This window comes from Bradysia coprophila, chromosome IV, assembly GCF_014529535.1.
Source record: "Bradysia coprophila strain Holo2 chromosome IV, BU_Bcop_v1, whole genome shotgun sequence".
Taxonomy (NCBI): Eukaryota; Metazoa; Arthropoda; class Insecta; order Diptera; family Sciaridae; genus Bradysia; species Bradysia coprophila.
In genome coordinates, this window is record NC_050738.1 from 1,556,098 (window position 1) to 1,573,604 (window position 17,507).

The following is a 17,507-nucleotide window of genomic DNA, read 5'->3' on the forward strand; positions in this document are numbered from 1 at the left end:
TCGGCTTCAAGCTTTATATAGTCGAGATTTATAAATTGTTGAATGGAAAACGAGTGCGTACAATTATTACCAACGACGAACGGTATAACTATTTACAATACCACCAATCACATTTGCCGCATAAAATATTTAAAGGATGTTGGAATGGGTGGCATAACTATACTAAAGTTAGTTGAACATTTAAACGGAAACATTTGATTACCATTTTTATCGATGACATTATTAACCTGTCACAGACGGCAAGCAAATTAACAGTTTTACTATCTGATCTATTACTTCATTTGATCGAAGATTTTTAGATATTGATTTTAGAAATCTTTTACTTCATTTGTTTTCAACATGTTTTTGCTATATAAGACCGAATTAGTCTAGGCTTGTCGTTTATTATTGCTGACGTTGTCGATAACAGATGACATCCGTCTGTAACAGGTTAATAATCGTTCGGTAATTCAGTCTTGACACAGAAGCTTTTGTCAATGGAAATATGGACCTTGAGTAGTCCTCTTAAGCCGTTGTATAGCCAGTACATTTTTTGGCGCAGTCGGCTAATTTTTAAAATTGTGCTACAACAAATATTCATTTTGGGCTGCAAATGTTCATACTGGGTGCCACATGTTCAATTTGAACGTCAAATGTTCATTTTGAGCGCCAAATGAACAAGTCTTAGGTGTCTCAACAACCGGGTTTTTGGTAGTTCCGGCCGCGATTCATATATCAAACTCAAGCCTTAACCTTTCACAATAATAGCAAGGTGTATCGCGAGATAAATTGATTATGTTATTGCTGAGAACCTTTGGCCAGAGAATGTTATCATCAACGACGAAAGCAGCTCACTGCCCAGGCATGAGAACAGAATTAAAATAAGAGGTCTCCACGAAGCAGTAAACCAAAATCTCACACAAATTCAGTTTTTTATGTTGGTATTGGTCACTGCCTGCCTGTTATTGGAGTGCATTGATGGAAGTAAACCAAAAACCAAGTAAGGACCAAAAAATTTGTTTAAAAAAATACCCGAGCTCCCGGTGATGGAAGAGTTTTTCTTTTAAATAACAGCACCCGGCTTAAAGGTTACAACGAACATTTTGCACGACCCAACAATTGAGACATTTTTGAATGAACGTATTCAACATCCTTTTCGCTGGAAGTCTATTGAAGATCAAATCTCAATTTGTTTCCCATTGTGTTGTCTCTGAGTGAAAACTGAAGAGTCTTGACTATACATTAAATTTTGTATACTTGGATAAGAGATGCTATATAATAAACGAACATTATTAGAAAGACGCACACATATCACTCGTATCTGTTTTATTCTATAGAAATGAAACGCTTCACATCATCCCCGACAAGTGAATACTTATAACCTAAGAATAAATCTCATTTATCATTACAATGTAAGTTAATATATGAGAGTTCCAGTATAATATACAAAAACAGACGAATAAAGCCTTGACAATTGACCTTAAGTTCAATGTCAACGCTATCTGGAGACAATGAACGTATAATGAACAAATGTCTCTATCGCAGGGGACTATAGAGGGTGGATATCCTTGATAATGTAGTTCTAGTTCAGGTCAAAGTCAAATTTGTGTAGTGTGTACTCAACTCATGTACACGATAAGTAGTTTTAAGTTTTATGGTCTTGTAAATATTTTGATGTTATATACACGAAAAATGTTGTGCTGGACGATGTCGTTGCTATATAACGTTTATATTGAGCATAGATGCACCAATGCACATTTTATTTCACACGTGAATGTCATTTGCTCGGAATTTGTTTGACTGAAACAGAAGCATGTGTTTGTGGTTCAAGTTTCAACCTATGAACTGACCCACAATATAGTATATGGAGAGTTCTTGGACAACACTCTGTGAAATCGAGATGCCAACCTTTCAAAATGACTAACAGGAAGCGTGCCTGAAAGTTTTGGGCTCGCTTAACTCAGGTGTAGACTGAAACGATTTCTAAAGATTATTTTTCCACTTCTTAAGGCCAGGTTAAGGCACCTTAAACCTTTGCGATAGTAAACGCCTCGACCTGGCCTTAAATGAAAAAAAAACCTGGGCTTAGAAGATAGTCCTATTTACTCTGAAAATTTACATTTTGTTACTGTTGATATATGTAAATTACAAACCGAGCTGCAGACATAATAACGACCGACTACAACAACAGAAAACATTATTAATTTGAAAATGACAAATTTTTATTTAAAGTCACAGTACATTTACCCGGCCAAAGTAGCAAAAGTCAAGTTCAAAGAGAGGACGACCGATGACCAATTAATAGCTATTTAGCGACTTTCATATTTTGTGCGGTTGAATAAATTACCGTTTTATATTTGTTCATTTTTATCATATTTATACACACAATTTGTCTGCATAATATACGTGAGAGCTGAATATATATATATCGAAAATTGCATACTTTTGATTCATTCTTGCTCAATTTGTATACAAAACGTTGAATTAAATATGCAACGAGTTAACACTTCACGGACGGCTGTGTTATCATATATCGCCAGCGACGACAAAAATAGGCAACGAACTTATAATAGTAGAAGTAAAATGAGAAAATTTTAGCAGGAATCTAAAGTGATTGTTAACCTCGCTATCGGTTTGAACTAGGGAATGTAACTGGGAAATTAAAAACCGGGAAAAACCGGTTAACCGGTTTACCATTTCCCGGGATTTTTTTTTTTTCATTTACCGGTTAACCGACCTTCAAAAATTGAATGATTTTTACATTTTTCCTTTGCAATAATACCTTGAATTGAATTATTCTTCTAGTTGCATTACAGCATTACATCTGATTTGAACTCGTTGTGAACATTTTCATCACATTTTAATCGTAAATTGCACCTCAAGATCAGCCCTAGACTGAGAAAAAAGGATCAGTTTATTTTGCGTTGCTGAGCTGGGCAATCATGCTGTAATTTCTATTGTAATTGAATTTTCACCACAGTCCAAACAAAAGAAAATGCAGAATAATTGTCGATCTGCGCAACGCAAAATGTGTCATTTGTACTTAGCCTTAAGTTTGCAACTCTGAAATTGATGTTCTTTAGAAAGTCTACAGAATTCGAAGTTTAGAAGATCGTGTTACTACATCTTTAAGAAACCAATTGAAGCAACGTCCGTCAAAAATTCATGAAAACAGTTCAATAAGGAGCTTACCTTTCATTTATTTCCTTTCTCAGCATCTCGCTCAGCATAGTAAAAAATTCAATCTTTACACTGTCCAACAGAAACTTTGAAACTAGTTCACACGATCGATTTCCGATATTTCTGTTGAAATATGTAGATATGAAATTCTTTATCATCCTGAAAAATGCAAATAAAGGAACGGTAAACTCATTTCTGAAGGGCTTCGCGAGCACAATAAGCCACTTAGTAGGGGTAGGATAAAAGCATTTGTCATCGGTGCAAGTTACAAACTCCCAACTCATCCAAAAAAATGTCTAAACGAGTACAGAATGTAATATTCATTTCCCGGGAAATTTTTTCTCATTTACCGTTTTTCCCGGTTTTTCAAAATCGACGGTAAATGCATTCCCTAGTTTGAACAAACGTCGAATCGAAACGAAAATCCTCATTTTGTAAAGGTGTTGCAATGTATTGATGCTCCTCGCAGTATGGACAATTGGTAATTGGTTCAATCAATAAGGTCGTTGCCTTTTTGTTACCTTACCTTACCTCTTTGGTATAAAATGTTGTCTTTCACATTTTTCTCCATTTGGCTAAAAATATGTAATCATGGCTTCACGGTTAAAAATCGATTTTAAGAATGTTTAGGCCAAAAATTGACATTTTAGTGGTAAGGATTTATTCCCAGGTAACCTCGTTGTCTTTATGGCAAACTAAGTGGAGCCTCTAAAATTTTATCAATTACCTTCCTACCATTTCCGTATATAAGACTCTCACAGCCAATTATTAGCTTTCAATAATTTCTCTTGAAAAGCCATTTTATCTCAAAGACACACATTTCATTGGTGAAGTAGCCATTTTTCTTTTTCTCTTTTAAGGAACTTTTCAGCGGTTTTAACACAGCGTAAATCCTTAAACACTTCTAAAGCACCGTTTGCACTTTGTCTTGGATAATTTGTTCAACAAGCGTTATTCTGTACTCAAATATCATTTGAAGATTGGAATAGACCGTACAGTGGTTTAATTTTCCAGGGGCTACTTACGTTTGGAAATTTGTATTTATGCCTTGTGTGGGTGCTCTGTTGCATTCAGCTTGAGCTGCCAATGCCACACTTGGCAAAATGAAAAGTCCCAAACGAGGACTCAATCTACTGTTGCTTTCACGACAGAGTAAAACCTCTGCTGCGGCAAGATGTAGGCCAGTTTTCACGAGATATTTTCGTTGTACACCGTATCACAGAGCAATGTTCTGAAGTAAGACAGTTCTGAGTGAATCAAGTTGACTTTTGCAGCCACCCGCCTTCGTGTGAGTCTGAACCGGTTCTTTCAGAACCTTGGAATTATGTTCGCTGGTTGTGGTGTAGCCAGAAAAAATGAGAGGTAGTGAACACAGAAAAAAATATGGTTTTGACTCAAAAACATTAAATATTTTTCTGCAAAATTATTCGACGAGGTGAAATTTGAGAGTTATATTTTATCGCCACTTTGAAGGCTGTTCGTCCATGGAACCTGCTCGTCTTAGAATTATTTTTGTGGTATTGCCAGATTCACTACCGTTCGACTACATCATTCTGAACTTGGTATTAGAAAAAAAAAGTAATTTTGGCAACGGGTAGAGTAAGGTCACCTTGCTCAACTTCGCCGTAGAATTAATCAAAATTTTCAAAAAACTCATTTTTACTGTTAATTTCCAGGCTGAGCTTAATAAGGTTACTAAGGCTACCATTGAGATCTACCAAATGTTTGAAATAAAAGGAATGTCCCAATGATATCTCGAACCCATCAAGACTAAGCACCTAAGTCCACTCCTTGTATATAAAGAGTCACCAATATTTTCCACTGTCAACGTTAGAAGAGTGAAGAGAATGGTGGACTCAACTGCTTTTGATCAAACACTCTTCTAAAGAGGTAGTGTACTTACTCCATTCCACCTCATCGAATATTTCCTATAGATTCAAAATCTTTCACTTCATCTGTTTTTGGATCAATACATCAGCCAGGGATGTACCGCTTCGAAGACACAGTTATCTGTAAAATGAATGTTAATGCATCAAACATCACACAATGTAATAACACCACTTTGTCGCAACATTGCATTTATATATCGAAGGATTGCCCAATTACCAACTACAATTTTCATTGCCACGACGAAGAAAAGTGTAACCTTCGTTTACATAGAAAATTGCAATGAAAGTGGAAGAAACCGGCTGTAACCAGTTCGTTCATGTATACATCGACCAATATCCAATTCTTCATTTGAATATTACGAATGAAGTACCGTTCCTTATCTATCTAACTCTCTTATGCTGTGAGTTTAGTTAGTCAGATGCCGGATATAACTATACACAGGCGGAAATAGTATTCTTGAATCTTTTACTTCAAATGGTTGATGCTTCCGCAATTTAAGCATACCATTTGCCAGAATATGAGACATCCATTAGTCACCAACGATTCATCGAATATTTGATTCACCAATTGTAAGATATTAACAACACTAACTTGCAACATTCATCTCTGAATACACTGAATTGCTAATTTAGACATTTGAAGCATTTTCAGAACGTATTTTTCCAATGAAAATTATTATTTTTACGAAATGTTAGTTCCCAACTGTGTAACAAATGGATGACGTCATTTCACCGAGCTATATTTAAGTTCACGGTCAAGGTTGTCGGTATTTTGCTTATTCATTTTCCTATTTTGTAGTATTACATAGTATATGTGCATAGAGGCGATAAAAGTACCTTTGTGTTCATTCCAACCAGTAGCAAATAATAATAATATCGAGGAATTTTCATTCTGTAGAGAACGAAATTCGCGCACACACGGGCATACGAAAAATGCCCACATACTCTCACAGTATTTTGTATCAGAAAGTAATTCTTAGTTGCAACGTGCCGTGTGTCTGTATGGTGTACTTACAGTAGATATTACTCGGTTACAAAATGTTGCATCATCTCTTCTATTTCATTAGTTGCAGCAATTTTCTTAGAGGGGTAGGTCGTGCGCTCGATGCATTCGAGATAAGGTTGGTGCAGTCGTTTCTGGCAATTTGTCAATTGTAAGCACGTGGAAACATTATTTGAATCGAATGAATGCATGTCTTCTGTTATTGATAGCAAGTGAGGAATGAATATTAGGTGAAGAGCTGTTCGTGATACCCAGACACTGAAGATAATACGAACATTCTACGGATCACATTAATTACGAGTCTTACGTTCGAGTGAATTCGAGTACAGGGTTCACTTCATTCTGTACAGAGCTTACAATTTCCAAAGAAATGATGGAATGGGGTAAATGTGATAGGTCGAATGATGAAATAGCATTAAAATATTGACGGCGGGATTTCTCTTAGAAGCACTCAGTGGGAGATGCGGGAAAACAGGAAAAGTATCCCATTCAAAGACCTTTAGACACTCAAGTTGTGACAACAGCAACTTTCACATCGTTAACTATTTACAACAACTATTTCATCTGAAGATTTAAGTAAGAAAATTGCACAAAAAGTGGAAATCCGCTATTTTCCTGACTACTGGCTACTGTTCCACAAACCCGACTAGTCTCGCCAATACCTTACATTTGTCATATCGGCCATCATCTATGGTGAAAACCACAGTAAAACAAGCACTGTTTTGCTTGCTTTCTTGTCAATAACTACTGATTGACTAACACGATTTATCTGACGTTGAGGGATTCTTTTGAAAAACAGAATCTTGAAATCGGAAGCATTTTCCATTGGACTTTTTTATATGTGCCTGAATTGGTATTGGTCCCTAGAACCTAAAACCACTTTCAAAAAAATTCTTCGAATCTTGTGTGGCTAGTGGAAGGTGATCGAAAACTGAAAACATGCATTTTTCTTACAAAAATTTCTCCAGTTACACGAGCCGTACAGGGTCGTGTGGGGTGTCATTAGAAAGGTAATTGCATGTACTAATGGGAAAAATAGGGTCTTGTTGGGTTTAAAATTCATCCACACTGAGATATGTGCAGTTGAAGTTTTCAGCCGAAAAAAGACTGACAACTTGCACTTTTCTTACAGAAATTTCTCGAGGTACACGAAACGTACATGGTCGTGTGGGGTGTCATTTGAAAGGTAATTGCATGTACTTTTAGGAAAAATAGAGCTTACAGAAGTTTGGTAGCATCTTCGATGCAATATAAGCACTTAAACATTTCAACTTCACATAACTCATCGAAGATGCTACTAAACTTCTGTAAGCTCTATTTTTTCTAAAAGTACATGCAATTACCTTTCAAATGACACCCCACACGACCATGTACGTTTCGTGTACCTCGAGAAATTTCTGTAAGAAAAGTGTAAGTTGTCAGTCTTTTTTCGGTTGAAAACTTCAACTGCACATATCTCAGTGTGGATGAATTTTAAACCCAACAAGACCCTATTTTTCCCATTAGCACATGCAATTACCTTTCTAATGACACCCCACACGACCCTGTACGGCTCGTGTAACTGGAGAAATTTTTGTAAGAAAAGTGCATGTTTTCAGTTTTCGATCACCTCCCACCAGCCACACAAGATTCGAAGAATTTTTTTGAAAGTGGTTTTAGGTTCTAGGGACCAATACCAATTCAGGCACATATAAAAAAGTCCAATGGAAAATGCGTCCGATTTCAAGATTCTGTTTTTCAAAAGAATCCCTCGTTTGAATATTCTGATTCGTCTCGTCAATACCTTTTATTTGACTTCCAGAGATATGCTTGAAAAAATCGTGAAAAACAAATCAAAATAAAACAAACCAAAATCACTGTTCCTGAAACTTGACTCCAAACTTCTATTCCTGTTTTGGAGTACTTCCCGTTGATTAGCGACAACGTGATTACGCTAGAAAGTGAGGTGGGCACTAGGATGAATGGCCCCTGATCACGAACACAGCGCTCCCACAGTGTCCTACTTTCCTAGTTTGTCCTACTTTTTGGAAATTCGTCCTACTTGTCCTACTGTCCTGCATAGGACAAGTTTGTTAGTCAAATCCATGCTATTTCCATAGTCGAATGGATGTGCAACAGTTTACTATAGAAAGAGTAAATCTCGCGAGGAGAAGTCACCTCATCTGTATTTCTTTTACAACTCAAGTTTTTAAGAGACCTCCTCTTTTCCCTCTCATTTGAGTTGGATTTTTTAAGATCGTATTGGATGTTAAGTTCAATTCAATACCAAGAGGTTTTTAGCCCCGTACGAAGTACGAAGGGGCTTATAGGATTACGATGCCGTGTGTAATTGATGGAATTCGAAGCAGACGGTAAGGGCAAAGTGTTTGCCTATGTTCATAGATAACGAATCCGCAATAAAAATTTGGGCCGTCTGTCCGTCTGTCCGTCTGTCCGTCACGTCGATATCTTGAGTAAATCAAATCCGATTTCAAAAATTTTTTTTTCCCTGAAAGATAGTCAAAATAGTGAGGCTAAGTTCGAAGATGGGCATATTCGGGTCGGCCCTTCGTGAGTTAGGGCCACCTAAGTGATTTAAGGTCTTTTGGTGATATTTATGGCAAAATAAACGAAGGAAATGTAAATGACACGGCAAATGATAGGTATTGTCAATACCAATCCAGGAAATAAAAGTTTTTTAAAATCGGGTGAGTGGACCGTGAGTTAGGGTCTTAGAAGTGAAAAGCTACTAGGGCCCTATGTGTATTTTACATAGAACTCAAGTAAATTTCATTCGTTTTTCGTAATTTTTGTGTCATTTGGAAGGTAATCAAAAGCCGAATAGAATGTTGTTGAAAAAAAATTAAATTTGGGTCCTCGGACTAAGGCCGCTACTAGGGCCCTATGCGTATTTTACATACAACTCGAGTAAATTTCATCCGTTTTTCGTAATTTTTGTTTCATTTGAAAGATAATCGAACACCGAATAGAATGTTGTTGAAAAAAAAAAAATTGGGTCCTTGGACTAAGGCCGCTACTAGGGCCCTATGTGTATTTTACATATAGCTCGAGCAAATTTCATCCGTTTTTCGTAATTTTTGTTTCATTTGGAAGGTAATCAAAGGCCGAATAGAATGTTGTTGAAAAAAAAAAAAAATGGGTCCTCGGACTAAGGCCGCTACTAGGGCCCTATGCGTATTTTACATACAACTCGAGTAAATTTCATCCGTTTTTCGTATTTTTTGTTTCATTTGGAAGGTAATCGAACACCGAATAGAATGTAGTTAAAAAAAAATGAAATTTGGATCCTCGGACTGAGGCCGATACTAGGCCCTATGTGTATTTATACTCAATAAATTAAAATTTTAGGTCAATTCGAAATTTGTGTTACATTTAAAAGGAACGTCGTACGGGGCTTCGTAATTGCGCTATGCGCAATTTTTAAGACGTACACATTTCATAAGAATTTTACTTTACCGACGTTTACGGGCGCAGTAGGTTTACGGTAAGAGTAGGGCGACGGACGAACTTGGGTCACGTACGCAATAGATGTACGGGTTTGTACGGGGCTCAGTCGCAGCAAACGCTCCGACTGTTCTGACGGCTCGTTTGTGATCGACATAACATCACAAAGTTTCTCTACAACGAACACTATCATTCCAACGAACTAAATGCTTCCAAAACTTAATTCCAAAACCATAGCGAAACTCAAACATTTTAAACCTCTCATTGAACTTTGTATTCGTGTGAAATAAATAAATCTTCGGTTTCGACTATTTGGCGAGAGTAAGTACTAATTAGCGACCCAACAGTCAGAATGGATGGTGATATCGATCAATTTACCGCCTTCGAACGGAAAGAAAGGAATCTACGAACCTACGTTATACGTTCAATCGAAATAACAATGTTTCCGACATAGAAGTGATTGGACTTAACATTGGTACCAGAGGCACGATAAGTAAGAATTTGTTACATTTTTTGAAAAGATTAAAAGTTCCATAGAGATGATTGTTTCATCAGTTTTTAAGATCAGTAGTATGATATGCAAGCAACATTTGTGTTCTTGAATGATTTTCGTTCATTCATGATTTTTCCAACTCAATTGACTATCGTACCGATTGTCAAGAATACTGAGTCGTATTGATACTTTCGTTGAAACTGGTCAATAAAGTCTAATTTGATTTTTCAGACACAAATCAGCTTGAAAAGGGTTTTCTTTTTTTGTAAATAGTTGTGGTTCGTTTACAGAGTGTAGTCGCTTTGTATTGCTTTTGCAATAGTATAAAGTGTAGTTGACTCAAAATATAAATGAAAAATGAATGATAAAAAAATTATCCTACGTGTCTTACCACAGGACACGAAATTTTGAGTGAGACCTCAGCGAAAATAAAAATAAAAAATTGGAAGAGCGAGGCTCACCTCTGAAAACCGACTTTTTCGGTCACAAAACCATAGTGAGATCAATTAATTTGTTAAGTGTATATGATAATTATTCGTAGAGAGTGTGGCTTAAATTTAAAAAAAATCGACTCACCGATGAAAAATAGCAAAAAGGGCTTCCGACGATGACTTTTTCAGAATTTTTTTGGATTTAAAGCTGGTCATGACAAAGCTTTACATGGTCATGACAAAGGTGCACTGATGAGTCGTAAACGACGAAATCAGCTTGTTTTTTGTTTATGTGATGGAAATACTTTCTGATAAAGAGTGGAGTTGCGTTTTATTTTACGATGAAGGCCTGTTTCGGGCAGTAATCCGTGGATGATGCAGCGGTTGAAGAAATTTATTTTTCTTCGAGCGCAAATGTATCGAACCAAAATTGATTTTGAAAAGAAGTTTCTTTTCACATTTAATTTTTCCTTTAAATTTAAAGCTATCTGAAACTTAGACGAATTATTCGTCTAAGATCTAAAATGTGTGACTGGAGAGCAAAATAGTCGTGTCGTAGCTCATTTTAAAGGGAATTTCAAACGAATATAGACTCAACATAAAGTTTCACTGGGTTGCAGATTCATTGACCTTCTAATGTGTGGAAAATGGTACGAGAAAAACATTTTTTTAATTTACCACAGAATTTGTGCAAAAACGGTTCCAAATTGTTCTTAGACAAATTGCAGGCGTTGACAATCCTTCATCTATTCAATTTGCTACGTGATAAAGGATTTTGTCATCAAGCATCTCGATTCAAAGCCTTGACGTCTTAACAATGAAATTGTTTTATTTAGAGAAAATATTGGTTGTATATAAACGTACAGCATCGGTAACCGTCAAATCGAAACGAAATATTCACTTCACCGCTTCCTTCGACCTTTCGTTTTCTCCTTTGCAGCTGCAGCCCGTTTCTCTTTCTTCATTCGGGGATCAACCACTTTGAATCGACCTTTAACACCAGCTGGTCGACGAACACGTTTGCTGGCCAAATGTCTGCGTGTTACCACGTACGTAACTTCATTCTTTTTGTCGTCCTGCGCCTTTTTGTACAATCTGCGAATAAATAATGAGTTAGTGAATCAATGTCGATAAGAGGGCGGTTGATAAAACCGAAATTTGTTTTACTTACTTCTTGATCTGTCTCATCTTTTCCTGAGCACTGGAATCGGCACTTTCCAAAACTGCTTCGGCCTTCTTCTTAGCCTTTTCGAAACGTTTCATTGCACGACGCTTCTTGCGAGCCTTTGCTTCCATTACTTTTTTAATCGGTCTAACATTCAGCTCTTCCATCTTCTTGCGATACTCTTCGACCAGCTCCTTCGTGACAGGTGCCTCCTTCCGCATATGCACCATTTCGTCTTGTTTAAACCATTCCGGTAAATTGTCATCGTTGAACGTGTATCGATTCCATGCCGAATCGACAAGGTCTCGCTTTGTCTTTTGACTTTGTACCATTAGTGCACCCAGAGCCAGCTCTTCTTCGTTTAATTTGATTTTTTTCGGTTTCTGTTCGGACGACACGACATCGTAGCCATTTTGACCGCCAATTTTTTCAACAGTTTCGTGTTCGGTTGTATCATAATCGGAATCGGAATCGCTGTCACTGTCCTCTTTATCCTCTTTTGGACCGTGTCTAGCGCGTCGCTTGGCTTTTTTACCCAAAGGCATTTTCGGTTCCTCTTCTTCACCCAGTACACGAACACCTCTGCCTTTGTACTGATTGGTCAATTTATCCAAATCAAAATCCTCATCGGCTTCACCTTCCACATTTTTCAGATTATCCTTGGTGAACCACAGCTGAACTCGTTGATTTCGCTTGCTGTCCTTGTCTCTGGTATCCAAATCGGTTAAGAGAGGATTTTCGGCCTTCTTTTCGACTTTTTTGACCTTCGATTTCTTCCTACTGTCACGCTTGTCGTCCTCTTTTCCCAATCCCAAGCCAATCACACCCAGGTTATCACTGTCATCCGAATCGTTACCACTGTCCCGATCGCTATCCGAATTCGAATCGCCAGCATATTTACCGTCATCGTCTAAATGGAAGTCTCCTTTCTCGTACTTTTTGTACTTCGGTTTGAATTCATCGTCGGACTGTTGTTCTTCCAATATCATATCGGGCTCCTGATCTTGTAATTCATCCAATTCGGCCATGCTATGAATTTGCGTTAAGCTGAAGACCTCGTTGTCCTCCTCTTGCGGTCCCGCATCACCTTTGATGATCATTTTCAAATTCAACTTTTCGTTCAGCTTTTGTCTGGCCTTCTGAATTTTCTTTCGTTTACGTTTCACATCCTTAGCATCTTCCATTTCCATATCGGCAATGTGTTTCTCCAACTGTTCGTATTCCATTTCTTCCATCTCTTCCTTGGTCATTTCCGGTTTCTCTGGTTCAACTTTCTCAATGGTCAGTTTCTCTTTCGCAGGATATTTCTCGGCACGCAAGTGCTTCCACCAATTCAACAGCAGTCTCATGTCTTTGCGACCGAGCACTTTGATGTCCTTGCAACATTCCTGAATTTCCGGTGTCGTACGGACGTGATTCAATATTGTTTCATCGTCAAAGATAATTTGACCGATACCCTGAAGCGCATTGAGTCCGCTGGTGTGTGCGATGAACGCTGAGACCGCCAGTTCATGTCTTAATGAAAAATCGTTTTCTGAATAGCCCTCGGCCTTGATCCGTTTCTTTTCCGGATGCAGCAGACTGCCCTGTTGTGTTGCTTCCAAATCGAGTTCTTCGAACACATACTTCGGGTCCAGGAATTTCGGATCGATTTTCTCCGGCGCTATGTAGTATTGACATACAACGAATATTTCGGCAGATTCTTTACGGGAAGCTGATGGTTTAGTTGCATGCACTTTCTTGAACAGTTGCTTGAGCACCCACATTAAGGCATTGTAATCTTTCGAACGGAACACCTTCGTGATGAACCATCCTCCGCCGCGCAGAAAATTCGTTGCCAATTTGAGCGCATTCAAAGTCAAACAAATCTGCTGATGAGCGTCATACAACCAATTTTTACCAACATTTGGCGCACCATCGTGAAGAACGACATCAGCCTTCCATGTTTGCAATTCCTTCGAAATGGCCTGCTTGCACTTCTCTGTGGTAATGTCTTCGGTTAAACTAATACAGCCGGGTATGGGACGTATGGGATACAGATCGACGCCGACAACTATACTCGACACCGGCATATTCTGTTTTGCCACTTGCATCCACCCGCCTGGCGCTGCACAGAGATCGATGCATACTTGGGATTGTTGCAGGAAACTGAATTTCCGGTTGAGTTGAATTAATTTGAAGGCGGCACGGGAACGAAAACCTGTCATGGAAACAACGTTAGTTGAATGATTGTCTTGGGAAAAGGGATTCGTCATTCTCACCTGTTTCTTTAGCTAGCTTGTAGAACTTATCTTTCCGATCTTTTCCAACTTTGGTCTTTTTACCCATTCTGGCGACGACTAACTAACTTCATGCAATTTCTGAAATGGAAATTATTTTTCGGTAAGCGACATTGTCAAACTCTCTCTAGCAACTCAAACATCGGAGGTAATATTCGGAGTGTCATTTGTTCAGCAAAAGTATTTTGACTAGCTGGTAGCTGACATACTTGGGGACGGTATTTAATGCCATAGAGAACGAAAGGTGAAGTATCGTGATCATGCATGAGCGATGGGTAATTGAAGTCAAACAAATATTTGAAATGAAGGGAAAAACCTTGCACATGGCAGATTATTGCTGCTGTCATGTGGTTTATTTACACCAACATTTTAATGGAAAGGTTTACACCCGGGCAATTATTTCATTTCCACCTTTATACGTAAGTAGTTAGTTCCTTTAGGATCAGTTGGTGAATTACAAAGACTTTATAGTCAAAAAATAGAAACGTTCTCCAATGTGCAGCTAGTGCATGCTTTGAAATTTTTTGTCCGAACAGATTAATTGACATTCATAAAGGGGAACAGCTACAAACGATATTTGCAAGTGATACAAGTTATAATTGCAAAGTGTACTTACAAAACAACTTGAAGTGTGGACCTGATATTCTTAATTTTCGTGTTAAATTTGTGCTGCGATGATCTGCGATACTGTTGTTGACACGCACGTTTATTTTTTGAGGTTAGTTTCGAATTGATTGACATTTCTACCTATTTTCGAATCGAACAGTCGTGAGCACAATATAAGCTGTCGTTAGTATCGAGCAAAGTATAGATCAATGTTCTGAAAGAACAGGTTAAGACACTCACTTAGGCGGGTGAAACCAAATTTGTCAAATGCACTCATTACATTTACATATTGTTTGAAAAGTCAACTTCAAAATATTTTTTTTTTGTTACGCTGGAATCGTCATATAAAGTTTTCCAAACCTAGTTGGCGCCACAGGAAAATTTTGATGCTACAGCCTTCGTGATCAAGTGACAGTGACACACACCGTCATGCATAGGTCGTTTCCAATGCCATACGAATTGTCAAATTACGGTCAAATTTCATTAGAGACATAACCTCATCAATATTTGTATGAAAACCGATCTCTGTGGATGAAATTGTGTTCGTTCGGTCAAATTTAGTGTTTGCAGTTACTTGGAACAAATATATATAGGCCCGTTTCATTTTATGTTTTTCCGGACTCCGGATCTACTAAAACGTTTGATTTAATAGATTTCCAATGTTATATAGACGAAATAAAAAGTGAAATTATAATTATTTCTTGTCTGGCGTAAGCTCAATAGTTTACAAGAAAACCATGAAAACCTTTCAAATATTTTGTGCATCCGACAACTGAAATACGACCTATTTTGCCATGATTATTCATTAAGAAATGTCAGTTTTTCCCGAACTATATATCGTGCGGGAAAAAACTTCATTTCTTTACGATTTATAGTGCGGGAAAAGAATTACATGAATTTTTCTATGACTATACGATTGATTAAATTTAATATGGTGATTGGTGAATGTGAAGTGTGAATATTTTCAAGTAAATTGATGTGTTTTATCTACTTCAGTTGTCCGATGCACAAAACGTTGTTCGTACCTCGACAGGAAATGGATTTTTTCAGCACACGTCCTAATTTTCCTTACTCGCTTCGCTCGCACTTAGGACTGGTGCTGAAAAAATCGTCATTTCCTGTCTTGGTACAAAAAATACTATTGTTGTATTTTCAAACATGAACAAAGTGCTTGCTCATTTTCACCGTACATATTTTCAGGTTAGGGTGGATGATTTTTGATATTTTGAATAACCTTCGACTTGATCCAGATATATTTACAATTTTCTAGGTTTGTTCCAAGGCTAAATGAAACGTCAAATTTTTTCCGTTAAGATATAACCTAATCAATATTTATGTGAAAACCTATCTATATAGATTAAATCGTGCTAGTTCGGCTGCAAAAATTCGTGTTTATTCGGCAGTTGCTAAGTAGAGTACTATTTTGTATGAAATGGTTTTTTACAGTGTTTTTCAGTTGTGTGACAGTTTCTGTTGCTCGATTGAATAGCATAAACTTGCTTATTCGTAATACAGTTTCCTTGTTTATTGAAAATGTGGATTTTGTGAATATCATGAAATTTCCGGAATGGGTTGTGATTAAAGTTCATGGTTTGACCGTCGAAACTGATCGCCAGCGCCAATGTCAACATTTTCTTTTTGATTTTTCACTTCAATGATCTATTGAAATTGAGATATAGACTCAATAAACCAATTTATTCAACGTATACTACATGCCTGAAACATAAATAGTTTTACAAATTGTGTATTTACTGAGCGTCATAGACCTGAAACGTCATTCTTCTTCTTCCTAAAATGGCGAAAATCACAACACGTTTGTTAGATTTTCATTTCTCGAAAATAAACCTTGGCTTGCTTGGCTGCAAGCGAAACAAATGATAATGTTTAAAATAAATATATCGGCTCGGAAAGTTCGATGGCTCTGTATTTTCGAAAACCTTGAGCAAATGTCACAACTGTCACTGTTCTGCGTGTTTGTGTTTATAAAAATTTGTGTGATTTTGGTGAACTCGAATCGCATCCAAAACAAATTTTTTTTCCCTATTAACATGGCAAAACCACCATCTCGTTCAATCCTCAAAATGATTTTCACGAATTTCGTTAACTCATTTCGTCCTCGACAAATCAGTGGCACATTGAAGGGAGAGGACTATTTCGGTAATAAATATTACGAAATTGCTGCAGATCCATCCATCGGAAAAAGGAAACCGTCACGCTGGTTCGAACCCGCCAACAAGGAAGCTTTCGACCAAGAACGTACAGCCGAATGGGATGCATGGTTGCGAGGACGAAGGTATACGAATGAATTGAATATGAAATTTTGATTGAAATCAGCTGTTCAAATGCTCACGTCACTAAGCCAATTGTTGTGCCAAAATGTAAATTGCGATTGATTTCTAAAAAAAAAAATTGCCCGGAAGTTTCCTTTCATTGCAAGTACCGTCAATGTACAATCGATTTGAAAGATTACTCGTTGACCGCCCCACTCTCCTACTAATAGCTTTTAGAGACCTGACACTCGTAGTTCATTCTATCAAGCTATCAACTTAATGCCTTTATTTTCTCACTGTTACCGCACCAGCCTCGGCACTTACAGTTTCCGTTGTTTTGGATCTTGAATCTTTTGGCATATGATAGACTATCATTGATAGTATACTAGACGACTCAAATTAGGTTCCCTTGACCGTCTTGACCAATAAACCATGCCATGGACCATCAAACCTAATGAAAGTTAAATTTGAAACCGTTTTTCAGAGATGATCCACCAACGAAGGAAGAACTCAGCTACAATTTGTCGATCATCGAAATGAAACAGTCGAATGCCAAGAAAATTGATGAAAAATTCGGTACCAACCAAGACAACAAAATCGTGACCGGAATGGCATTTCCTTCGTATGATGAATATGAACGGGTGCCGGGTAAAAAACCTGGAGAGAAGTGAGACCACCAATTGATGCCGGTGATTTAGATAATTTTAATGTGCTCAGTCCATTGAGTGAGGACTCAGTCTTAGGCCACAAAATGTAAATAAATTTGGA

General features: G+C 37.5%; 2 protein-coding genes across 2 annotated transcripts; one reads left to right on the plus strand and one right to left on the minus strand.

Moving 5' to 3' along the window:
- Nucleotides 1-11,230: 11,230 nt before the first annotated feature.
- LOC119066660 (pre-rRNA 2'-O-ribose RNA methyltransferase FTSJ3) lies at nt 11,231-14,615 on the minus strand. The gene is made up of 4 exons (XM_037169237.1): nt 14,480-14,615; nt 13,846-13,944; nt 11,591-13,784; nt 11,231-11,514 (listed from the first exon to the last, which is right to left on the minus strand). Exons 2-4 carry the CDS (start codon nt 13,910-13,912, stop codon nt 11,322-11,324), a joined length of 2,454 nt encoding a protein of 817 aa, XP_037025132.1. The 5' UTR covers nt 13,913-13,944; nt 14,480-14,615; the 3' UTR covers nt 11,231-11,321.
- Nucleotides 14,616-16,431: 1,816 nt separating this feature from the next.
- On the plus strand, nt 16,432-17,499 carry LOC119066663 (NADH dehydrogenase [ubiquinone] 1 alpha subcomplex assembly factor 2). The gene is made up of 2 exons (XM_037169243.1): nt 16,432-16,762; nt 17,224-17,499. The coding sequence occupies exons 1-2, from the start codon at nt 16,518-16,520 to the stop codon at nt 17,408-17,410; spliced, it is 432 nt and encodes a 143-aa protein (XP_037025138.1). The 5' UTR covers nt 16,432-16,517; the 3' UTR covers nt 17,411-17,499.
- The last annotated feature ends 8 nt before the right edge of the window (nt 17,500-17,507 follow it).